The sequence below is a fragment of the Talpa occidentalis genome, unplaced genomic scaffold (genome assembly GCF_014898055.3).
Source record: "Talpa occidentalis isolate TD23 unplaced genomic scaffold, MPIMG_talOcc4v2.1 talOcc4.4, whole genome shotgun sequence".
NCBI classification, from domain to species: domain Eukaryota; kingdom Metazoa; phylum Chordata; class Mammalia; order Eulipotyphla; family Talpidae; genus Talpa; species Talpa occidentalis.
Genome location: NW_023604295.1, coordinates 88,583,900 through 88,610,525, shown reverse-complemented (window position 1 = coordinate 88,610,525; position 26,626 = coordinate 88,583,900). Strand labels below are relative to the sequence as shown.

At 37.1% G+C, this 26,626-nt stretch overlaps 1 protein-coding gene across 1 annotated transcript in view; it reads left to right on the top strand.

The window, feature by feature from the left end:
• Positions 1–25,186, top strand: part of CPB1 (carboxypeptidase B1) — a 32,184-nt gene extending 6,998 nt beyond the window's left edge. Inside the window, exons 3-11 of the mRNA XM_037524653.1 lie at positions 336–460; positions 6,497–6,596; positions 6,687–6,788; positions 7,627–7,728; positions 10,383–10,493; positions 10,579–10,669; positions 11,653–11,855; positions 23,515–23,599; positions 24,876–25,186. Coding sequence (XP_037380550.1) covers positions 336–460; positions 6,497–6,596; positions 6,687–6,788; positions 7,627–7,728; positions 10,383–10,493; positions 10,579–10,669; positions 11,653–11,855; positions 23,515–23,599; positions 24,876–25,063 — 1,107 coding nt within the window. The 3' untranslated portion in view covers positions 25,064–25,186. The remainder of the gene's footprint in view (positions 1–335; positions 461–6,496; positions 6,597–6,686; positions 6,789–7,626; positions 7,729–10,382; positions 10,494–10,578; positions 10,670–11,652; positions 11,856–23,514; positions 23,600–24,875) is intronic.
• Positions 25,187–26,626: the final 1,440 nt, after the last annotated feature.

Below are 26,626 nucleotides of genomic sequence, written 5' to 3'. Positions count from 1 at the left end.
CAAACATTGCTATCACAATAAGCAACTGCTCCAGAAAATCAGTAAGTAGAGAACAGCAGTTATAGAATATTGCAATTAACTAGCATTGTGTGAAACAATTATATGTTCTTCATGCTTGTTGATAATCAATTAAGGCTATGGATATATGTGTAAACATGTTTATTGACATCTAATGGTTGCTTCCAACCCTTGTTCACTCAAAGGGGATATTTTTAAGCAATTTCATGGATAATTTGATTTTGAAAATAGTTCAATGGAGTAGATCAACAGTGTAGTAGCTGATAAAAGTTCATAGTGGAATTATAGTTGTCCAATGTATCTTATTCCATATTTAGATTGACTTCTGGAAACCAGATTCTGCCACACAAATCAAACCTCACAGCACAGTTGACTTCCGTGTAAAAGCAGATGATGCTGTCACTGTGGAAGACTTTCTGGACCAGAATGAACTGAATTATGAGTAAGCTTATGTTTTATGACTATTTAAATTCTCTCCCCATGTATGCTGTCATCTAAGCCTCTGGGAAGATTAAAATAAGACCAAGAGCATAAGCAAGGCCCCACAAATAGATCATGGTGGAATTGGCCCTGGATTCCAAATCTGAAGACATCAGGCCTAGTGAATTCTGTGTTTTGATTGCATAAAAATGGTTCTTCCTCTTGAACCCCCAGTCCTCATCCAGATATATGATCTGCTACTATATTACAAGTGATATATAAACTATAGTCCAAATCAATGAACACTCTTATTATGAGCCAGATACAGTTCTACTTCCAAATCATATGAAATCTTCTTTCCAGGTGAGCTGTCAGACCTATGGTAAATCATGAGGGCTCTTCGTGCTCTTTTAGATTAAGAAGTAGACTAGAGTCAGACTGAGAATCTCTTCTGCCCTTTCCTCCCCCAAGCTCCATCGTCTTCTCTAATGATAGATCACATGGAGAAAAACCCTGAAAGGAACGTGATTCTCCAAAGGCCTAGATTAGAGTTGGCAAAATAGGTTCTTCTCTCCCTAAGTACCAAACTGGTCCATCTAAACCTTTAAGATGAGAATGTCCTCTCAAGTACAAGCAGTTGCCTATGTATTGATCCAAGAAAAGAGAGTGAGTGCCTATGTGTACCAAGTACCAAAAAAGCCAAAAATGGCCCCACCCACTTGAGAGGGATGACAGAGGAGTGTCTTTAAAGAAAGATAGAATTCAAAGAAAGAAAGACAGACTATTACATACAATGTGTTATATATGTGGAGAATGGTAAAGAACTAGAAATGAATAACAGACCAAGTCTAGGGACCAGGGAGATGCAGCATAGAAATGAAACTTCAGTGGAAAACTGAAAGATGAATTGGAGTTAGCCAGACAAAAACAAAGAAAAATCTTATTCTGTGAGAGTCCACATTACCCTGCAGACATTTGCACAAGTGGAAGGTAGGAAATGGTTTCCTCCTCCAAAGCATGATCCTTCCTCCAGGCAACAGATCAGACAGGAACGGGGGTAGTCTTGGACTTCAATCCTGAACATTTGAATGCTTGTCCAAAATCTTCCACCATAAACCCAAAGGATTTTATTGTATTTTGAAAAATGTGACCTATATAATTTTAACATTAGAATTTTTTCTTGTTTTTCACATTTTAAAAATGTAAAATAGCATTTATGCCAATGAAGTTATTAGAATTGTCAGTTATAAATCTAAAATTCCATCAGAAGGGAAGCATAATAAGCAAGTTAGTGGTCTGGACAAAAACAAACCAGATTCAAACCCTGGCTCTGCAACTTCGTGGCTGTGTGACCTTGGATAATTTGCTTAACCTTACTGAACTTGAGTTTCCTTATCCATCAAACAAAGATATAATGCCTCCCCCAAAGGGATGTTGTGAAGATGAAATAAAACCATATGTAAATAAATTTCAATTGAGAGTACTATTGCTGAAAATGCTATTATGATCTACTATTGTATGGAGGAAAATTATACATTTTTAAAGGTCAATGGAAACTGTTGTTTAACCCCATTATCATGTTTCACACAGTTTAACTATCTGCTTTTGCCTGAGGGAAGTGTCAAAATACGACCTTAAGAATTGACTGTCTTTTTAAAACAGGATATAATACATTAAGTTCCAAAATGTGACTATGATTCATGTCTTTGATATTTTGCTCTTCTTATTACATTAGGAAAGACTTCTAAAATCCTAACCTTTAGGAGCCTCCAGTAACCTTAAAAAGGATGGCAGTTTCTTAAAGTCTTAAGAAAAACAAAAGAAATTTCAGCAACTATAAATAAACTAACTCTCGCTACCTGAATGATGTCCTAATTCTACCTATATCACAAAGCAGTAAATGTCTTCTATTTATATACCAATCTCCTTTCATCAGGTGGAAACTTCATGTCTTTTTTTTAATAGGTAAATTTTTGGGGAACTGAATGAATGTTATCTCATCTAGAACATAAGACATTCCCTGATGGTTATGAATTCATTAATTTTCGCTTCTCTATTCACTGGTTGACATATTTGTAGCATATAATTTTCTAAATATTAAGTAAATCCCTAGAAATTCTGTTCACCGGCAATATCTTTGTGAGCCCCAGCAGACCCTGTTAAGCCCATTATTATCTCAAGTGGTAACTAATGTTTTTAGATGGTTCCTGCAAGCAAGAATTTGCAGTTGTATTTGTGCGTAACAGGAACCATCTGCTGCACACGTTACTCCAAAATAGCTTCTCAGATTTTGGGGGTGTTCCAACCCTCTTCACTATGACTTGTATCATTTGGCCACATTAATCAGATTATGAATTACCATGGGGAAAAATTAAAATGTCTGCACCAAAAAAATAACTATTTTTTTTTAATTCTTACATTGTACAGTTAGGTACAGAAAGACTAGGAATTGGATGGTGTTAATCTTCAACTTAAGGTTCCAGAGCCAAGTGGCAGAACTTTTTCAGTGGGCAGCCTGCCACAGGAGTCCTTCCTACAAATTGCAAAAGGGCAGTCTTTGCAGTTTCCAATCTAGGGAGAGATTAATTGTTGCCTGTAATATCATTTATCTCAGTATTTTAGGTTCAGGAATATGTCCTTGGATAGCAATGGGTTCATAGTAGTATTCTTCAACAGTCCAAGAATTGATCAAATTATTTTCAAGAGTCTGAAAGAAGAAAAATGAGTCATGTCTCTAAGGCATTGATTCCTTGCTTTGTTGGGAGTCCCTATCATCTAATTTGCCTGTTGTTGTTTTTTTTTTTAAGAAATTGGATGGCACTATAAAAAGAACCTATAAATGTATAAAATAGTGTATGTGCTTCTGTATTTTGGAGCTGTAATGTGGTCCCTATTACATTAAGAGGCATTGTTTTAATCTCCAAGAATAGAAGCTCATTATTTAGTAATGATATTTTGTAATATAGCTAAAGTAGTGCTATGTTCTAAATCTAATAACATCAAATAATCATAGGACTGGAAAGGATCATTTGAGGTTAATCCCCTGCCTTCAGGCAAAAAAAAAAGAGCATCATTCTGATGCTCTTTCTCAAGTTACTAGATGTGAAATTAATAAATTTAACTGTTATCTTATGCTTCTTTGTCCTGGTTATTGATGAAAATGTTTAATATTTAACAAGTAATAACTCCAAAAGAATGTTTCATCTTAGTACCAAACAAAACACTAACCCTGACATAGTTAATGTTTCCCTTAAATAATTTGAATTTCAGGATTGGGTGCAGTAGAAAGAAAACTAGATGCAAAAGAAACTACTGCCCTCTGCACTATGAACTGGCTCCTCACAGATCAGAGATCACCATGACCTTAGATGCACATGTCTAGTGAAAGTCTTGAGCCTATGCAATGCCTGGGAGCAATTAACTATTTTCTCTGGGTACCCAATAAGAAGTCATGTGACTTAGATGGCATTTTACTTGCTCACTGATGATGGAAAAAGCTTGCTAAAATGAAAGTAGATGGCACTTACCATTTCCTCTTAGATTTTTATTTTTGTGGTTGAGGCAGAGTAGTTCATCTTTGTTAAGCAAGATTTATTCTTTCAAATTGATGATTTTGAAGTATAGTTGTTTTCTTAAAGGTTTCTGTCAGTTGATTTCTTTTTTATTATTATTAATTTATTTATTTATACAAGCACTGGGTACAGTCAGAAGCGCAGGAGGGTGAGAGAATTCACCAGAGCCAGAGCAGGGAACAGAACAGGCAGACTGACGAAGTACACTGCTGAGTGGAGCAGCAGGCGGCAGGAGAGGTCTGTGCACCGTGTGGGACCCTTCCCGGTGGCCGGGGTTCGAACAGGCGCTGCAGAGGTTGAGGGCAGCTTCACAGCTCAGTGCTCAACTGCTGCGCCACCAGGGAGGCCCTCTGTCAGTTGATTTCATCTAAGGTTTCACAATTTTTATTTTGCTTGTTTCAGTTTGCTTTGATTTGGTTTTAGTTTTTAGTTATATTTGAAAATCATTTTCTTAAACGATCTCTATTCTAAGTGTTAATTTCCTCCATGTTTTCCTGGAGTTAATGAAAACAGTAAATGGAAACTTTGCCATAGCTTAATTATTTTTCTTCATAAACTCTTGAGACATCTAGGTAAATTGATCAAGATCTACAGATTTGAGTCAATCAAATCAAATGTGCCATTTGAAAAATCAAAATTTTAATTAATTTAATTGAAGACTAATTAAAGTTGATTAATATATTTAATTAAATAATTTAATTAAAGCCCAGTGATTAAATGACTTTTCTGAAGCCAGTTTATGAGTTAGGTAAAACAATAAAGTTGATCTTTTCAAATCTGATTCTGGATTCCTTCTATTTAGATCCTATTTCCTAACAATCCAATTTAGGTTGTAGAATATAATTATTACATTTATTTTTATCATTGTTCCTAACAGTAGCAGGCAAAATGGTGGTTCCCAAAAATGTCTACATCCTAATCCCTAAAATATCTGAATAAGTTATATTATATGACAAAAAGGAGTAAGGAATTAAGATTGCTAAACAGCACTTAAAATAGGGAGATTAACCTGGATTGTCTGGGTAGATTCACTGTAATCACAGAATCCTTAAAGGTGAATGAGGGAGGCAGAAGAGAAGGTAGAATGATGCCAAGTGAGAGGGATTTGAACCACAGTTGCTGGATTCCAATGTGAAAGAGGCAAGGAAGGCATATGGGCCGCCTCTGGGATGTGGAAAGGGCAAAGAATCAGAGTATCTTTCGAGCCTCCAGAGAACAGTACACATAATCCTGTTGACATTTGACTTTAGCCCAGTGAGGTCTGTGTTGAACTTCTTCCCTACAGCACTATAAAATAATAAATTCTACATTGTTTCAAGCACAAATGTGTTGTAATTTATAGCAGTTAAAGGGACCTAAGACACTCAAAGTACTAATGGCTGCTGCTCAATAGAAAATTTTCATTCCACAGAATATGCTTCTTAATCTGCTCCTTTTCTTTTTTAATACTACCGTAAGATGGTTAAGACTGTAAGACAGTATTTGCTTCTTGCTGGGAAGCAAATATCATTTAATATTAAGTTATTGTATTTTCCATAAACAGATACAAGTCATGTCCAAATTACCGTAATGAAGAAGAAACCAGGAGGGAGGTTCAGAGGATGTCCTTGACATACTTCATCAGACTGTCCTTGGGGCAGCCGGAAGAAAAGTAGACATTTGATGTGTGGCTGCAATTCTCTGCATGTCAGATAAAAACATTTCAAGGCTTGACTGTGGATGATAGAAGTTTCTGCAAACTAGACTCTGCCTGAATAGTCACAGTGCTATGATCAAGGACATTAATCTTCATAAAGTTTTATCCATTCTAATCTTACTTGTATACATTCTACTCAATAGTACCAAAGAGAAATAAGTTACAAATATCCACGCCTGTGCTTTGTCCTAAAACTTTTACTAAACAATCTTTTATAGAAATAAGCAGGTTTTAAAGGTTCTATCACTAATTTTCGTATAACCTTGCTACACATTATTCGTAGGTTGATTAAACCAGTTAAAGGACAAGCAAGCAGAAAACTAATTCCTTAACTGCAGTCATATTTTGCCTAATAAATCTTAAACTTGTTACTATTTCTGAAATTCCACTCATCAAGATATTTGGGACTGAGTAGTTTCCTGAGACATGCAACTTTCAGTGCTGAAGCCAGGAAAGTACTAAGGTTAAAGAGACCACAGAAAGGGCTCAAGCGCATGTTGTTGTATGGCAGCCCAAACCCCTGATTCCGAGTGCTCTAGGTACCTAAGGAAATAATTTTCCAAATTTAGAGCCCAAGAACATTCAAATATGTGATGTTCAGGCCAAGGAAGAGCAGCCTTGCTTATAACACCCAGTAGCCTTCTCAGGGGATTACTTCTTTTTTGTGGTGAACAGGTCAAGTTGAAGAGCAGCAGGACACATGTGACTCCATTCACTAAAGCAATCACTCTGGATCTTTGTCTGTGGTCCCACATGTGCTAATCGGAGCCCCTACCTTGTTTTATTGCAGAGTATTAATCAACAACCTGAGATCTGCACTGGAGACCCAGTTTGATAGCCAGGTCCGCACAACTGGACACAGTTATGTCAAGTACAACAACTGGGAAACGGTATGAAGTGCACATGATTTTTAGATAGACATTGCTTTAAGAATTGAACCAAGAACACCACATTAATCCACAAATTATTCCATTTGGTAGATCGAGGCTTGGACTGAACAAATCACCAATGAGAATCCAGGTATTGTCTCTCGCAGTGTCATCGGAACCACTTTTGAAGGACGCAATATGTATGTCCTCAAGGTAATCATTTTTAACCATGACCTCACCAAGTCTCAGGGCTTTGTATCAATGAATTCTAATATGTTAACATCTGTTTTACAGACACACAGATCCCAAACATTGTTATAAGTCTTTCCCTGACTGCATCCCCCAGAGAATCAGATCCCCCACTTTCTTTTATCATATGTGGATTTTCAATCATTATTTTGATTTATTCAAAAAGAAAAAATGCAATAAAATAATAAAAGTACTATAAATTAAACCACATTCCTGTAAGCAATGTAAATGATCATCTACCTTGATAAAATTCTTCTCTCCCAGATGTTGTTTGCAAATCCATTTGCTAAAGAGGTTCATAAACTTCTGTCTATCAGACAACATTACAAAGCATATCAATAATTTGTTTTTGTCATCCTCTAATGCCATTTTGTCATGTAATTCTAATGAAGAAAATAAAAAGACAAGGAATAAGTGAGAGAGAAGAAAAATTCTTACAAGATTAGCAACAATCATGATTACTTCTAATTACTCATCCAGTTGTCTTGGTCATGTCACCTAATAATAGCAGCTGAAAATAACTCCACGTGAGTACAATTAAGCAGGGTAATCAAGTATCTTCTGAAAATACGAGCTGTCAAGCTTAATAAAAATAATAAACAGCCATGTAAGTCTTCAGCTCAAACATTGTGAGTGTCTAGAGGCAAGAACATTCTGTGCTAGAATTATGTTTTAATTTAATCATGGGATATATCTCTTGCTGCTGTCAAGTTTCACCTGTTATGTCCAAAACCAGACAGGTAGTAAATGTTAACTTTGAAATGTAATGTATCAGCTTCCCCTTCCTTTTTCTTTGTGATAGATTGGCAAAGCTGGATCAAATAAGCCTGCCATTTTCATGGACTGTGGTTTCCATGCCAGAGAGTGGATTTCTCCTGCCTTTTGCCAGTGGTTTGTGAAAGAGGTCAGTATGTAGAGTGATTTTGGGCAGAGGGAAACAGAAAGTATATTTTCAATCCAATCAATCCTTTATAACCTAACTATAATAATAGAGAAAAATAACACAGAAAAAATAATTCATAATTCCAAGTTCCCATTTTTTTAAGATTTGTTTATTTATGCTTACAAGAACTGGGGTAAAGGCCAGAGGTGTGGAGGGGGTGAGAGGATTCACCAGAGACAGAGCGGGAAATAGAACAGGCAGATTGACTGAAGTACACTGCTGGGAGGAGCAGCGGACGCGTCCAGAGAGGTCTGCAGCACCATGTGAGTTGCTCCCTGGCTGGCCGGATATCGAACTTGTGCTGCAGTGGCTTTGGATAGCTTCATAGGTTGCATCTTAATCCCTTGCACCACCAGAGGAGCCCCAAGTTCCCATTTTTTATATTAATTCCAACTTTCACCAGGAGACCTTAATATGGCAAGATGTTAAAATAGTTAGCAAATTATATTTACTTGAATTCCATTCACCTGAACTTTCTTATCTATGTTTGGTGGTAAAGGTTAACTGGCTCTATTTTAGATAGGTAATTTAAAAGTTAATATATAAATAAATAAATTATAAAAAATAAATTAATTAAAGTTAATAATTGTTGATAAACCACAAACTTAATCATTAGCTCCTGGATAATAATCATTGTATACAGAATAAAAGGAAACAATACACTTTTCCCTCTTTAAATGATAAATTGTTTTTCATTCCTTATAATTCTATCGATAGGAGATACTCTAAAACCTTAATTTTGAGCCCATATTGATAGAAATAGATGACTCAGCAGATAATGAGAGAGAAGGAACAACTTTTTCTCATAGAAGAATTACAACTAATAAATGTACAAAGAATAAGCAAAACAGAAAATTTCTGTTAAAACACCACAGTAATAATCATTTCAGGAAAAAATAATGGCTAAAAGTTTAGAGAAATAGGACATTTGCACTTTCAAAGTGTCTCTCCCAAAGTAAGTATTAAATTACAAAACAAAACTTACAGTAAAGAAACCTAGCAGAAACTTTCTGATCCAGTTGATACAGGTTATTATCACGAGGAACCTCATCAGTATAACATAAAATTAAATGATTCTACTCTCTGATATTATGCACCCCCTAGAACCATATCCTGTGCCACATCATTTTTAGTGATATTGTTCCAAAAAATGCATAACATCCCTCTAATTGTTAAAAAAATTCAGACAAACCCAATAATGAAACTTCTGCAAAATAATCCGACCAGTACCCTTCAAGTGTGTCACTGATGAAAGATAAGGAAATACTAAGGAGTTATAACAAATAAGAGGCTACCAAGAACACATGACAGCCAAATGCAACACAGGATCCTAAAGTGGATCCTAGATTAGAATGTGGACATAGTGGAAAAATTGCTAAAATCTGAATAAAGTCCATAGTTCAGTTTTTAGTATTTTACTAATGCTAATGTCTTCACTTTGATGACTGTGCCATGGTTATTTATATAAAATGTTAACACTAGGGGGAACTGGGTGAAGGGTATATGGGAACTCCCTGTATTTGCAATCCTTCTGGAAGTATAAAATTATTTCAGAGTTAAAAGTTTATAATATCAAAATGTTCTTAAAGTGTAAGTATATTATTACATGCAATTTAATTCATTTTGTTTAAGGCACTTCTGTATTTGTTACAGTCTTGGTTCTAGATATGTTGTGTATCCAATTGGCATCATATAACTTTAGTGGGCATCTCATCATCCACCCTCTAGAAAAAAAAAAGAACTTCTGACCCTACTTTGGTTATCTCCAATCATAGACCACTAAAAGAACATGGTTCTATAGATCCTCCTACCTAAAAACACATGTTTATTGTGTTATTATAATGAACACACATGTGTAGAGTTACAAAGTGTATATAAAAACTCTTATTACATAGAAAATTTGAAGATTTTGTAGTCCATCAAACATGCATGGAGTATCTGGGTTTAAGATTAATATAATCCCAGAGACTCAGAGAACATAATATAAGGATATGAGGTCCTTCACTTGGAGATAAGTTACTTCACTCCATGTTACTTAGCACAGACAAATAGTCCTGTAACAGGTTTCCCTTCTTAAAGAAAAAGAGGATTAAGAATTCTGTCTGTCATTATGTGTGGATCTTTGGTGAGTGAGAGACTCCACAAAATCCCTCAGTGTGAACTCACTTATTAAATGGAAGTTTTCTCTTTCCATGTTGGGTACTCCCTCTTAAAAGAATATCTACAGAAGTTTTCAATTTCTACACAAAACATGCACAGATTTCTATAGGCATTCCTTAATAACTAGGAATAGGTCTTATCCTCATAGCCTAACTAAAAAAAAAATAATAATAATAACTGTGACGACTCATAGAAAGTAAATATATAAGTTCTTTAAAAGTCTAAATTCATTAAATTCTTGTTCCACTTTAAAGTAAAAGATTAAAATAAAAATAATAACATGGTTTTTGTTCTAGATATGTTGTATATCCAATTGGCATCATATAACCTTAGTGGGCATTTCAATAAAAGATACTGCTTTCTCTACCAAAATAAACATTTATCCAGTATGTAAATTTTAGCAGCATTGTACATTCCATTTTTCCATGAAATTCTGCTTTATACTTCATATACAGGCTGTTCGTACCTATGGACATGAGATCCACATGACAGATCTTCTTGAAAAGTTAGACTTTTATGTCCTGCCTGTTGTCAATATTGACGGCTACGTGTACACATGGACAAAGGTATATGAACCAATATTGAGAGTTGATGAAATTAAAACCAACCACTTTCCATTATATTTGTCCTTACCATATAATCCATTTTCAGAACCGAATGTGGAGAAAGACCCGCTCCACCCATCCTGGGTCTTCCTGCATTGGCACAGATCCCAACAGAAATTTCAATGCTGGTTGGTGCAGTAAGTATCTCACTGGCCATTTTGCACACATTTGTTGAAAATCATAAGAGAAAAAATAACATAGGAAAGCACAATAATGTCTAAATCAAGAAAAATGTAAAATTTTTGGAGTTTTGACTTTCAAAAGCATATACTATAGTTTGTTTATTCAGTCAATAAAAATATTTTTATGCCCTATTTTGTTCTTTTCTGTGCTGTGCTAGAAAATTAACACTGAACAAAGCAGGAATAATCTTATTGTCAAATGTTCAATCTAGAGGATACCATTGTTAAATAAAAAATATTTAAAGAAAACAGTTGTATAATTATCATCTTAGAATTCAGTTCTCAGAAAATGATTATAGTAGTCTCCCCCTTACCCACAGGGGATACAATCCAAGACTCCCCATAAATGCCAGAAACCATGGATAGCAATAAACCCTACATATACTCTTTTTTCCTATACATGCATGCTTATAATAAAATTCAATTTATAAATTAAGTACAGTGAGAGATTAACTATAATAACTAATAATAAAGTAGAATTTTAAGTGTATTGCAATAACACTTAGAATGTTCCCCCCTCTCTCTTTCTCACTCTCAATATCTTACTGTACATAATATTTTCTGACCATATTTGACTGCAAGTAATTGAAACTGCAGAAAGCAAAACCCCAGATAAGGGGGCACTACTCTACAGTAATATAGAAATTTCTCACAGATATTAGTTTGTCCCTGACTTGTGATTTTAATACTATATTGATCTTATTATATAATGCAACAGAGGGACACACTGGGGGTTTCACATGCAACTTTTTACCCTGTCAGTAATCTTGTGACTAAATGTATATACTTTACAATGTATATACATATATGAGTATGATTAAAAGAACTTTCATGAATACAACTTATTTTTAACTCCCTAATTTAAAACTTTGAAACATGCCCTATGAGAAATTCAGTAGGTGACCAGTTGCCATTAGCAAAATATATGTCTTTTTCAGAAATCGGAGCCTCTAATAGACCCTGTGATGACACTTACTGTGGACCTGCTGCAGAGTCTGAAAAAGAGACCCATGCCCTGGCTGATTTCATCCGCCAAAACCTCTCTTCTATCAAAGCCTATTTGACCATCCACTCATATTCTCAGATGATGCTTTATCCTTATTCCTATGATTACAAAATCTCCAAGGACAATGCTGAGTTGGTAAGTAATTACAGTAGAGATTTGGTATTTCACTCAATTTTTTTAAAATTTTAATCTTGAAAAAAATGTAATTTCTGGAAGTTCCATGATTGATGTTTGGCACTAGGAACAAAATAACAATACAGATTTATGGGGAATCTAGAGTTGGCTAGATAAATTGACCAATAGAAATATGATTTTTTTGATGCAGGAAATGGTTCATCACAGGTAGTTTATTTACTGATCTTCAAAATGAAAATAATTCTGCTTCCTTCTGCTTTATGGCAGCACTGACTCACATGATGATTTCAGACACATATGGAATAATCAACAAAGTTACTCAATCTTAAACAAAATCTTCATCAGAAAGTCAATTTTATCAACTTGGCTTGAGTTGGATTTCACAAAGGCAAATTATAGCAGATGTCTTTAGGAATTTGGCATATTTGGTTGATATGAGGTTAATGATGAAATCCTAAAATTGCTTATTTCATTGTCTAATTGGTGGGACACAGAAGTCAATCAATCATTGAAAAAATGACCTGAATGGATCCTCATAAGATATAGGGAACAATGCAAAGAAATTTAACTGTCCTGATGAAAACTAGCAACCTTTTTGGAGAATCCAGACAAAATCATAAAATATGTTAAATAATATGAGTTTTATAACATTCATATTAATAAATATATCAATTCATACATTCTTTAGCAAGCATGTTTGAATTCTTCAAACACTGTTTTTTTACTGAACATCTGGTTCCCAAAAGTTGGGACCAATTATCAAAAGAAGCAAGTAGAAGATTTAAAGCAGATGATTTCTGCCAAAAAAAAAAAAGGAAAAAACATTCCTAAAAACATTAGACAATGATTCTATATGACTTACCTAAATGCATAGATTTAAAGACCCAGTAACTTTTTTATTATTTTTATTATTAAGGCTACATTCATTTATAGCACTATATGATTTAGAGGTACAAAATCACACCCCTCAGTTATATGTCATCACACCACCCCCACCACCTCCAAAGTACCAATTGTCTCCATCATAGCCCACTGAGCACACTCCCCACTCTGCTCTTTCTTCTTTTGTTCCCCCTCTGGTAGCCTCAAATCTATAGTGAGAATTTGTTATTGATTTGGTTTTATTTGAGCTTTATGTTTGTTCATTTCTCTATATTCCACATATAAGTCACACAATCCCTTGTGTTTCTTTTTCCTTCAGACTTAGTTTGCTTATCACAATCCCATCCACTTCTGTCCATGTTGTTGGAAATTGCAAGTTTATCTTTTATATAGCTGGGAAGTATTCCATTGCATGTATCTGTTCCACATATTCTATATCTGCTCATGTGTCCGTGGGCGTTCAGATTGTTCCTATAACTTGGCTATTGTAAAAAGTGCAGCAATGAATATAGTAGTGCATATATCCCTTCGATATACTGTTTTGCATTTTTTGGGTAGATACCTAAGAGTGGGATTGCTGGATCATATGGTAGATCTATTTTGATATTTTAAGTGACTTTCATACTGTTTTCCATAGGAACTGGACCAATCTACATACCCATTAATAGTGTATAAGGGTTCCTTTTTCTCCACATCCTCACTAACACTGGTTGTTTCTGGTCTTTTAGATATGGGTCATTCTCATAGGTGTGAGATGGTATCTTTTTATGGCTTTTATTTGATTTTACCTGACAATAAGTGATGATGAGCATATTTTCATGTTTCTGTGGTCCAGCTGTATGTCTTCTTTGGAAAAGTGCCTATTAAGCTCTTCGTCCATTTTTTTGATTGGGTTATTTATTTTCTTTTGGTTGAGTTGTATGAGTTCTTTGTAGATCTTGGATATCAGCCCTTATTTCTCCCATTCAAAAGGCTATCCATTGGCTGTCTTCATGTTTTAATAATAGTTGCTTTCACAGTATAAAATCTTTTTAGTTTGACATAGTGACAATTGTTTATATTTCTCTTGTTGCTCTTGCTGTTGGAGACAAACACAAAGATATTACCGAAGCCTTGTGTCATACAATAATAATATCTAGTGTCTTGGCTACTCTAAAAATCTCCAAATTATCCTTTAAAAAAATGAACCAAGTTCTACTTTTAGAATATAATAAATAATTTTTGCTACTTTCTTTGGTAGTTTTATCCAGAAAAAAAGACCCAAAACACAGTATTAGCAGGTTCTGTGGGCCAAAACACATCACACCCCAAGTGGTGTGAAACCTATCCACCAGAATGTGAGCCACTGATATTCTTCTCTAAGAATCATTTCTTCATTTATAATCAAGGAAAATGAGGTAATAGTAAATGAGATATTAGAAACCCTATCCTCCATAACTGTTTTTAATTCTAATTAACAAAGAAGTGGAATAAACAGAATTAAATCAAAGTAAAATATTCATGATCTAGTCTCAAAAAAAGCACTATGAGCCTCTCTGGTGGCCTAAGGGTTAAACCTCAGCACTGTTGCCTCTACGGCCTGAATTCAATGCTCAGCCAGGGAGCTAACCTACATAAGATGCAGCAGACTTCAACTGTTTTGTCTGCTGCTCCCCTTTGCAGTGTATTTCAGTAAATCCACCTGCTTTGCTCCCCACTTTGTCTCTGGTGAATCCTCTCACCACCCACCACTCACCACCTCTGGCCTACACCCCAGTTCTTCTACGCAAAAATAAATAAATAAAATCTTAAAAAAAAAAAAACTAGCCACAGAATAATCTTATCTAAAAATTAAAGAAAAGTACATGCTACTTCTTATCCTTTCCAAAGCATGTTAAGGTAAGTGGCTAAAATGCAAAAGTTCGTTCTACTTACATCACAGTCATTGATTTAAAAGTTACTTTGATTTCCAACTTTTTTTTTATGACTAAAATTTTTTCTAGTCTCTTAAAGTAAATATTTGTATTCTACTACATAAGGTGAATGTTATTTTATTATTGACTTATTCAGGAACTAAATTTAGTTCAACACCCCGAAGCAACATAACTAGATTCTTTCATTGCTAATTCCAACTGACTTACTTCCTAAGCACATTATGCTAGATCATAACTGTAGTGTTATTACAAATACACGTGTAACAAAAATAAGGAAGAATACTGTTTTTTTCAATTATTTTTATCTGTAATGAGAATATCAAGAGAAAAAGTCAGTCAATCTAGAAAGATGAATGACCTATCCATATCCTGTGCCTCCATTTTAATCCTCAGTTAGAAAACTGTGACCCTCATTATAAGAAGATTAAAAATATAAATTTTTGGCATCATATCACATTACAGATAACTCAGAATTTTCTTAAAGGAAAAATGCAAGGCAGACTTTGCCTTATACAGAATTCAATATATATATATGATTTTTCTTCTCTTTAGAGTTATGAAATTTATAAGTATGCATTATAGCAAAAAAGTCTTAAAGGCGAATAAGTCGACTCAAGGAAATTATTTTGTACTTAGATTAGCATTCCCAGCCCAAATATGAATCTTTTGATATTACTAGCAATCTTTTGATGTCTGAGTCATGATAAAAGTATATGTGGCTTCATTTCTGAAAAATCTTAATATGTAGATTACTGACAATTACTCATATCATGAGATAACTTTCAGAGAGAAGAAAGGTAAAGACGGGTATGCAGAATCAGCGAAGTAAAAGAACAGGAGAAGTAATAACATAGATTACTAAGAAGGTTAACAAAAAATATATCTTCAAAAGATCTATATTATTTTCTAAAAGTGTGCAAACTGATTTCACATACACTATAAGTTTCCAATATCTTCATAGACAGCCCAGTTCTCAATGGTGATTTCTTTAATATAAAACTGTCACTATCTTTAAAAGAAAATTTATGAGAATTTAGAAGAATACTCTTACATTTCTAAAACTCTAAAGGATAATGAAATACTGAATTGTATGACCACTTTATTTTTAGAGGAAATAAAAACTAGGAGACAAAATTTAAAAGGCTTCTAACCCTGTCCATATCTTTGCATTTACTAACATTTATTGAGCACAGGAAAGCTCCCTAACTTCGGTCCACCTTTTCCCAAAGAGACCTACATAGTGCTGTTATAACAATATCATTTCTAAGTTCAAAAACCCTTCTAAATTCAAAAGAAAAATAATATTGTTTCAACTAAGTATCTTTTTTTAAGATTTATTTATTTATGCATTCAAGAACTGGGGTACAGGTCAGAGGTGTGTGGCGGGGGCAAAATGAGAGGATCCACCAGAGGCAGAGTGGGGAGCAGAATAGGCAGATCCACTGAATTATACTGCTGAGGGGAGCAGCGGGCAAGACAGGAGAGGTCTGCTATGCCATGTGGGTAGCTCCCTGGCTGGGGATGGAACTTGTGCTGCAGTAGTTGCAGATAGCTTCATAGGTTGACTCTTAACCCCTTGTGCCACCATAGAAGCCCTTCAACTAAGTATCTTGACCCACTCCTTCAATTGACCAGAGAGACAGCTTATGATCACTATAAAAATAGGCTGATTCAGGGCAGTTTGCACCATATTTCTGAATTAGAACTGGGGAGCCACATAGCTAGAAAACTTGGACATTCTCTGGTTATAATTTCTCACTGTCCAGCTGAGATAATGAAGGCTTGGCTAGGCCAACAGCAGTACTGGAGACAGTCTTGGACTTACAGCTACTGAGTTCTGCAGCATATTCTACACATACGCACAAACACACACACCAGTGTGGCCATGTTCTATGTTCGCACTCCATATAGCTTTGCAGAAGAACATTCATCAGATAAAGTCCTTCATACCAGAAATCATATCTTTATTTTGTCTGTCCTTGGACACTGCTACTGATTTGCACTGGTCAGCTCACATGCCAAATTCATAGGGTCTAGTCTTCATGATTCTGGCCCATGCTTTCATGGGTATATGTTCATTAACCAGGGGAAAGATGGCAATAACCAGAAAAAAGATGGCAATCTTTCTGAAAATTCATTAAACTTAACTGAAAGATAGAAATGCATTTCTAAAGTCTAATACTGCCCAGTCCAGTAGCACTGCATTACCACTTAAAGGGGGTTTTAATGAACCACCAAGATAAAAGTTCACTGTTCCAGCCAGGTGTGTGAGTATATAGTAAAATCACGATTAGAAACAGACATAAGAATCAGAGATAAGAAATATTGTGATTAGGAAGTAAACGGATGCAGAGTCATGCACACACCCAGTGACAGATGGCACATGCTCCCCTCTTCCTTCCCAATGACCAGTAACAAGGCCATGGTCTCCTGTCAGCCAGAATACCAGCTGCTAAAACAGACAGACTTTAAAGCACACAAAAGATCCACTTCAGAAATATTTTCAGAATTTCTAATCTTAAAAGTTCAAATATTTTTAAATGACAGCTACAGACTTTCCTTGATTAAAGAAACCAATTGCAACTTGCCATTGCAAATGACTTCTTGGCCGTTAAATTTCTCCTAGAGCCTGGTCAGCAGGTGGCTCATGAGGTAATCACCAGAGATTTCACTGAGCACCTAGTAAGTCCTCTGAATACACACAGTTCCTGCCTTTGAGAACTTAAGATCTTATTCAAATGATAAGCCTCAGAGTCAGACACCACACAAGTACAGAACTGGAAGTTTCCAAGTCGGTACACATAGGAATTTAGGGCAGTAAAATGGCAATACCTGACGGAGCTATTCAAGGCAGGTTATAGAGAAGACATACGATTTATTTTGAATCTCAAAATACAGGTAGGATTTGAATGGCCGAGTAAGGAAGCTTTCACTTTAGGCATAGAAAAGTCAACAGGTTTTTGTGTGAATTGAAAAACAGAGTTGAGGAGGTTATTAGAAAGGAGTCAGTCTGTTTTGTCTTGTCTTGTTTTGGAACAGTAGGGTAAGGAAACCAGATTATAGGAGACTTGAATGTCTGGATGAATTCTGTGTGATAGAAGGCCCTGGGGCTTGCAGTCTGATCACTACAGGACTAGTTTGAATTTCAGATAAATAACAAATAATTTTAGAGTAAGTAGTTTCCAAATATTGCATGGGGCAGACTTTTACTGAAGAAGTATTCATGGTTTATCTGAAATTTGAGCTGCTGGATCTGGCAGCCCTACTGCCAAAGTGGTATTCTAGCAGGTTGACTTAGCAGTAGTATTTAGGAGACAACTGTTCTGTCTTATGACCTTCAAAGCACCTTTAAAACCAGAATATTCCTGTTTAATTTTTTCTCTGACACTATTATTTACCATAGTCTTGTTTATCTGACTTTCTTTAAACTAGTGTTTTCTCTTTCCCCACTGCTAGGGAACATTTGGTAATGAAGAGACATTTTTTGGTTGACCTAATTCTGGGGGTAGCATGGAATAAACAGCCCATTCTGGTAAACAGCCCAAAATACACAGGACAGTTCCCACCCTCAACAAAGAATAATCCAGCCCAACATATAAAGAGTGCTGAGGCTGAAGAACCCTGCTTTAGACAAAGATAAGAACAGAGTTCCATTCTTGGTCAAATTCCCTGGTTTTCACAGGCTCTTACACTCTCTTCCCAAATGGTTTCTCTTACAGTGGTCTATCTTAAGTGCTAGACACTGCATCTGCCATTATATAGCATTTATTTTTTAATATTTATTTGAAAGATGCACTACTTCCTACAGTCACACACACACACATCTCTGGACTTTGCAACTTCAGCTGACTCATGCTTCATATTTTCTTTGAATTGTAAAGAGTTTACAAATATGTATGCACATCAGCCAAAGAAAAAATTTGGTTTATATCAGTGAAAGCATTCCCACAATCCCAGTGGGCTCTGCTGAGCAGGGCAGTCTTTGCTCTCCTAATGCAAGCATGTTCCCTTATGCCCTGCTTTCTCTAATCTTAGGGTTTTGCTGCCAGAGCCTGTACCTGCTTACCCTCCTCCTTTTTCTCAGAAACATGTTAGTTTTTTCAAATCCCAAAGGCTTTCTCCTCAGAGCCTGCTTATATAGGGCTTAAGGACTTCTCCTTTTGCACCAGAGTTATAAAAGTTAAATTTTTCATTGGTCCCTTGGTGTAAATTACCCATTATCACAGGACAGAGGAAGGAAACTGCAGTTAAAGATCATTTTGATGCTTCCATTATCACATGTATTCACCCATAGGGATGGTTACACTCGAAACTTAAGTTAGAAACAAGTTCGGAAGAAGATTTCCTTTGAGTCGTTTTATACCCTGAAATCAGTTTGAACTTTCCTCTTCTTGTACTGTAATAATAGAAGAGTGGATGATTTAAAGAGACAGCCTCTTGTCAGGACCTTGGCTGTGCACGTGGAGGTGCTAATGAGGACTATGAGTGTTCTTGAGAATGGGGGGCCCTGAGCACATGTTTCCAAGAAGACAGGTTAGTGGAAAAGAGCACCCTCACCTTATTCATCACACCAACAACCAGGAGCTCAGAACCTGGAGGGATATTACACAAGACTTTGGATTTGAAAAAAAACTAACATGTTTCTGAGAAAAAAAAAGAGGAGGGTAAACAGGCACAGGCTCTGGCTGCAAAGCCCTAAGATTAGAGAAAGGCAGGACAAGGCGTAAGGGACATGTGTGGATTAGGAGAACAGAGACTGCCCTGCTCAGCAGAGCCCACTGGGAGTGTCTGGTCCTTTGTCTCTGGGCTTTGAGCTAGATGTAATATTTTAGATTCTCTTTGCCTTTTGCTCTATGTCCAAGGCCTCTTTTTGAGAAAACAGGTGAGAAAAGAGAACATGCATAAATTGTTGTGGGAAGCTCATCTCTGAGGATTATTAAAAGCTGGTGCTGTTTGGCCTTGACTGAAAGCAAAATTTCTCTTAAAGCTGTTTATATGTAGCTTCCTTCTATTCTTTACAATTGGTAAAGCCAGCTTCAGCAACCCCTCTTTTGATGTATTTGAAGGCCATGAGAAGTGAAAAAGAGCACAGGATTTAAAGCAAGAAGAACCTAGCTCAAGTCAGCCACTCAGGGTTCTTTGGACTTGGGCAAGTTCTCTTGTCCTCTCTGAGTTTCAATTCTTTTATCTGTAAAATGGGAATAAAAATATCTAGCTCTCATCAAGAGTTCTTTGTAAAGTCTAAAGTTTTATGTAAATATTTGTTCTAATTTTGGAACCACTGGGCAAGGACGTAAGGAAGCCCCCCAGTGTAGAAAGTGTCATTAATTGGAATTTCAAGGTATGGACCATGCTCTATGTGTTTTTGCTTCTGAAGGTTTTTTGTCAGTTGTGCTAGTCCCTTTTTTACAGAAACACAGAAGGGAAGTGAGTTACCACTCTAAATTTTCAGCAAATGTAGGAATTACCTCTCTCTGTACTCCTCCTTCCCAGAGTCAGTCACCTAGCTTAACTGGAGCATTCCTGTGGGGTGTGTTTTCCCTCAGGGAGTTCCATTCTGTTAGAAAATTCCATGTCTATGCAATGTGCACAGATAACATTGGAAAGATAAATGAATAGCACTGGTGAAAGTATTTGAACTCCTCAAAAGGAAAGTTCCACACAGATTATGGGGATTTTTGCTAAGAAAATTGGAATTTAAGCTGTGATATTTGGTTGATTAATGTCTATTCTGACTCTGTTTCTTGGTCTTGGAGAAACCGAAAGAAAAGGTCCACAGAAGTTAATTTTTTTAATTAATGAAAATAAGCCAAGTGCACTGCAATGTTTAAATGAGGCATCTTATCAACCATAACTACATTCTGCCACCACCCCACAAGCACCCACAACCTCCACTCAGGTGGGTTACGGCTCAGCCTTGGCAGAGCTCAGAACTCTGCACCTCCATCCAGATAGGTAATGCCCAGAAGTCTTAGTAATAAGACGCAATCAACCAAGTGCATGCTAAGTACCAGGTAATCTACTGAGGGTACCAAATGAATAGGCAAGAATTTCTTCTTGCAGAAAACTCTCCTCTGATGTTTAAAGATTATTCTGATTTCATTCAGCAATGGGCCCTATGTAAAAGGGTGGAGAAAAAATATACAGGTCTAATGTCTGGGTTAAAATAAGAGTGAACTACAAAAGCAGTTGATAGTGGCACAGTCATAGGACTCTGGAGGTGTGTAAGCTCTCACAAAGGAGGGGGCTCAGTGCTCCCCAAGAGAGTGAGAGGAAACTTTGAAAAGGTGACACTAAAACTGAATCTGGAAGAACAATAGCAATTCTCTATGTGAAGGAGAAGAGGATTCCAACCAAGTAAGGATACTTGTGTTGTGCAAGTATGGAGAGGCAGGGAATGGTGTACAAGGAGGTAGTTCAGGGAAGCCTCACCAGAAGGAACAAGGGACTACATAGCAAGGGTTGCAGTATGAGGGAGGAGAAGGGACTGGTTCACAAAAACTGTGCCAAAAGAGAAGACTGGACTTCAACACGAAGTGAGAGAGCCACTGAAGGTGTGCAATGAAGGAACACTCAGAAGGTGAGTGATGAAAGAGCTATCAGATGAGGAGCATTGAGGATGAGGGGAGCTGAGGCCGAGGCACAGACCAAATGTTCCTTGAGTGCGCACCAGTAACAAGAACAAAATGACAGCTGATGTCAATCTTCAATATTGCTTCAGCATCACAGACAGCAAATGAGGACTATGAAGGCTTAAATGAGGCCTATGAAGGATTAAAAAGCATTTCTATATCACTTCACAGCCCCAAAGTATGAGTTGGGAAAAAGGCACACTGAATATTGTCGTTTTGTCCTAATGGTAGTTATGATTAATTTGATAAGTTGATGAGTCAAAAGAGATAACAGATCACGAGTAGCCCCTTTGGTTTTGAATGATAACTCAAATATATTACATTACACCAATAAATATATTGAAAAACTTGAAGGCAATTAACATGCAGGAGTTCAATAAATAATGACAATGACCTTCTCTAGTTTTAATAACTCTTCTAGTCTTAATAATTTTTCACATTTGGAACTAATTCTGAAGAATCATTTCTTTTTTTCAGTTTTGAGATATAATTATAACATTGTATAAATTTAAGGTATGCAATTTGATATTTTGATATATATGTGTATATATTATGAAATGTTACCACAATAAATTAGTTAACAAATTCTCTTTCTCACATACTTACCATTTTGTTTTTGTTGCTGTTGCAGTGAAATTAAAGCTCTATTCTCATAACAACTTTTTACAATATATCACTGACTATAGTCACAATGCTGGACTTTAGAGCCCCAGAACATATATGAATCTTATTTCTACTAACTAAGGGAAGTTGCTACTTTGTAAGGAAAAAAAGGATTATTCTGATCTCATCACTGACCTCACAGTTTACCAGGTTTATGTACAAAACATAATCATGATGCCAAAGCAAGAAATATAGCTAGTTTTGTAGCCAGAGGGAATTATGCCTAATTCTCCATAGTGAACAGTTTTTTTAATCTTTATTTTCCATGCAGCTGCATCAGATCTTACTTTCCAAGTGATCCGTTCAAATAGGCAGAGTAGCAGTGGCCATGGCGGAGGTCATGGTGCAAGGAGGCGTTGGGGCAGAGCCTTCTCCTTGAGGAACTGAGTACAGGGGGTTGAAGTTCAATGGTCTTATGGAAGGGTGATGCAGTTTCTAAGAAAAAAGGGTGCACAGAAGTTAATACCCACTACTTTTTAAAATTTTTTAATCTAAAGATCATCCAAGCTGAAACTAGCAGTCATCCTTAGAATGAGTTCCTAAGAAGGGCTGTGCCAGCACCAAGCACAGTATTACCTATGCAGTCTTTTAAGCGCCTGCTCAGAAACTCACATAATCTCTCATGATTCAGTCTTGGCTTTATAACCTGTCATGTTTCCAGTTAGTTTTTGTTTTGTTTGGAGAGGAGGAGTTATTTTGCATGTATTTGATTTTTGTTTGTTTAGCAGTAATGGACAACTTCATTGCATAACTATGAAGTTCTTCTTGCCGCCTGCTTTTCTCTTACCATCTCCAGAGATAAAATAGCTCCAGAGATAAAATTCGATTCAATATAACCTAATTCTTAATATACAGTGACATTCTGCTATGTCAACAAATGTGATATCTGGGACTATTACATATCACGATAGTTTCATTTCTCTAACCTGAACTAAGATTTTTTAAAATATATTTAATAAGACTAAAAATTCCATTAAAAAATTACTAACCTGTATGTAAATATCAAAGAAAATGAAATAAAAATTGTCTTCGGCCTCTAAAACAAGACTTACTGCTAAGACCCAGACTTTACTGCAACAATGATTTTAAAACGAATATAAGACCTAGATGTCAAATAATCAAGTAGGAAAAGTGTTAATCATCCTCATTATTTCAACAAGTAGTTCCTGAACAACCATTAAGTGGCAAGTCCTGAGCTAGGTCCTGAGTCACCGAGTTAAAAGGTGGAAAATTCACTGAGCTCTCTCAGAGGCCAGAAACTGTTGCTGACACAACATGATACTCTCCTGTGTGACAAAGGCAAGCTCAGGGTGAGTGCTTGGGGAGAGCATTAGGGAAGGCATCCTTTCAAAAGAGACACTTGGGTCATATAACTAAAGTAGCTGGAAAAATTGGAATGGCTATTGAACAAGTATAAAACACTAACCCAAATTGTGCCATGTACATTTTCAATCTCTTAAAAATAATGTACAAGTGTGTGTGTGTGTGTGTGTGTGTGTGTGCGCGCGCGCGCGCGCGCGCGCACGCACAGTTTACTTATTCACTCACTTACTGTTGGGTCTCTTACAGAATGCGCTGGCTAAAGCCACTGTGAATGAACTTGCCACGCTACATGGCACCAAGTACACATACGGCCCAGGAGCTACAACTATCTGTGAGTCTTGGCTTCTCGATGTACAAAGAATATGAGAGCCTAAAAAGTCAACAAATGGTTCCCAAAGCCTTTCCTTTCTGATCATTTAAAGTCTGTGGCTTTTGCCTCGTAGTAATTTTATATATATATAATATGTCATCCATTTACTTTTTTTTTCTTTTTTCTTTTTTTTTGTGGGACCCTCGCTGGTGGCCGGGATCGAACTGGTGCTGCAGAGGCTGCGGGCAGCCTCGCAACCCAGCGCTCAACCGCTGCGCCACCAGGGGAGGCCCTCCATTTACTATTAAAAAGAAAATAGTATCCCTTTCAACTCATGGGAGAAAAATTGTTCTCTGAAGACATCCATTGAGCATCTTCTATGTGCCAGACCCTTAGTGGGTGCCAAGGGAAAAAGGAAGGATGGAAAGAAAGCAAGGGGAAGGAGAAAGGGAAGGAGGGACCAGCACAAATCTTCCAAGAATCCACATTCAGGGAGAAGGAAAAGTGAAAGTCGATTGTATGAGGGTGGTAAGTGCTGTGACTGAAGGCCACAAAAGGGAAGAAAACACGCAAGGACCAACCGAGCCAGCTTGCAGTGCCAGGATGATGACACAGAAGCTTTACGTGGAAAAGCATTAGCCGGTGGAAAATATAAGAGGGAGTAGGTTCCCAGCTCAAGAGACTGCATGTGGGAGGTCTACTTCATCCTCCAGCCACTTCCAGAGGCAGACCAGAGGCAGGCATCTTTCCCTCTCACCACTCACGCAGTATGTGGGGAGCAAATGGCTAGAGACTCACTGAGGGAGCGTGGGTTAGGGTGAGACCCCAGAGCCTTGCGTGCTGCAGAATTTAGATTACACTGGTGTGGGCCTCCCTGGTGGCGCAAGGGGTTAAGCACCGCACTATGAAGCGATCCGCAGCCTCTGCAGCACGAGTTCGATCCCAGCCGGCCAGGGAGCAACCCACATGGCGCAGCAGACCTCTCCTGACTCACCAGTTTCCCCCCTCAGCAGTGTATTTCAGTCAGTCTGCCTGTTCTGTTCCCCACTCTGTCTCTGGTGAATCCTCTCACCTCCCCGCATCTCTGGCTTGTACCCCAGCAAAGTAAGCTTAGAAGTACGATTTGGACTCCTTTTTTAAAACAGCTCCATACCTTTTGTGATCGATTTTACTGGAGAATTGTCCTACCTATAATATTTTGCAGAGCAAAACATTTATAATAGTAAAAGGAAGCTGGAATTGTTTTAAATCTCCTTCCTGAATTTGAAGGTTTTTTTCTGTTGTTTACAAATTTCAGATCCTGCTGCTGGGGGCTCTGATGATTGGGCTTATGACCAAGGCATCAAATATTCCTTCACCTTTGAACTCCGAGACAAAGGCAGATATGGCTTTACCCTTCCCGAATCCCAGATCCAGGCCACCTGTGAGGAGACCATGCTGGCTATCAAGCACATCGCCCAGTACGTCTCAGAACATCTGTACTAGTGGAGAAAGCGGAGATCCTTATTTCACTCTTTGTTTCTTTTCTGTCCTGAATTCTTACTATGTTTACCTGGAGGTTTTCCAAAACCTAATCTTTCTTTTGAGCTTCTGGGTCTATTAATTATATGTGGGTCTTTTAATATTGATTATAATAAAAGTAAATCATTATAATTGAAAAATGTGACAGACTGTCTATTTCTTCATGGGAAAAGATGTGAGCAAATGACTTGGCAAGTCACTCTTAAATGAGATGGGTCATTCAGATGGAATTAAAGTCCTTGGGATGTTACCAATGCTGGTGGAATGCAGAGATGCACAGGTTTTAACGTGGGGGAAGGGTCTTGGGAGGAGGAAGAAATAGAAGGGGAAATTTAGCATTGTAAAGGGTGGTATAGGTAAAAAGGTGCCGTCTTGGCTGAACTTTCATATCTGCTCATTCATGTTATTTTGTGAGCTGCCTACCAGGTGCCAAGCATTGTGCCAGGCAATGGAGAATAGAACAATGGCAAGGAAAGAGAGCACTTCTGCCCTCAATGGCTACATAGGCCATTTGGGAAGACAGAAATAATTATCACAAATAATTATCACTTAACCAATTATTTAATAATCGGTATTTTAATTTACATGAAGAAAACAAATGCTAGGCATGCTGTCGCTGACAGCTGGTTCATGTGACAGCACAGAGCAGAAAAGTAAACACTGATTGTTAAGTGTCTGATGCAAGGATAGAATATAATATCTGAACAGCACCAACCAGGATGGTGGGAGGCAATCCTCAAGTTCACCACCCCAGTTGTGGGGTTACAGGCTTTTTACAGGAAGGCTTATTTGCAGAAAAACAGGGAAGTTAAAGTTAGTGTTGTTTACGGTTGCAGGGGCTAGAGGGTCGATGTTCATTGGCATTTATTGCAGATTTGCAGACTCAAGGGATCTGCAACCAAAGACTGAGGGGACTGTGTTATGTCATCTGTGCAATGGTTTTCTGGTTTCCCGAAGAACAAATTAATCCTTATCTCACAGCTGTGCATTCTTTGATCTACAAACAAAGAGATAGGTTAATGTATGGCCAGAGGGTTGGTAGTGGCCTGAGACTTAGGCAAGCTGTATAGATTAACCTTTGGAGGCCTGGGTTTTGGGCCCCATTTCAACCAGACTACATAAAAAGAACATATAAAGATCTACCCACCTGAAGTGGGAGAGAGTACTCTCTCTCAAAAACAGCTGAAAACTAAAAAATGAGTCACACTTAGTTGGGCCAACATAGTACTGCTTCTAGGCCCATGACTGTAAGGAAAAAAATCCAGAGAAGGTGGAACTTAGAGCGCTAAGAGGGACATGTGTAGGCACTGAGCAAGGAAGCACGGCCATATCAGGCAGTACTTATGGATCGCAGAAAGGATTTGGATCATTGTCCAACAGGAAGCCACTGAAGACATTAGATTGTAAGAACCTGATCAGTGGTGTTTCTTAAACACTAGTCAGGGTAAGGTTTTGAAAGCAGACGGAAAGTGAAGCAAGAGGGTGCCTTGCTAGCACTGTTGTGTCTAAAGTAAATAAAGCAAAAAA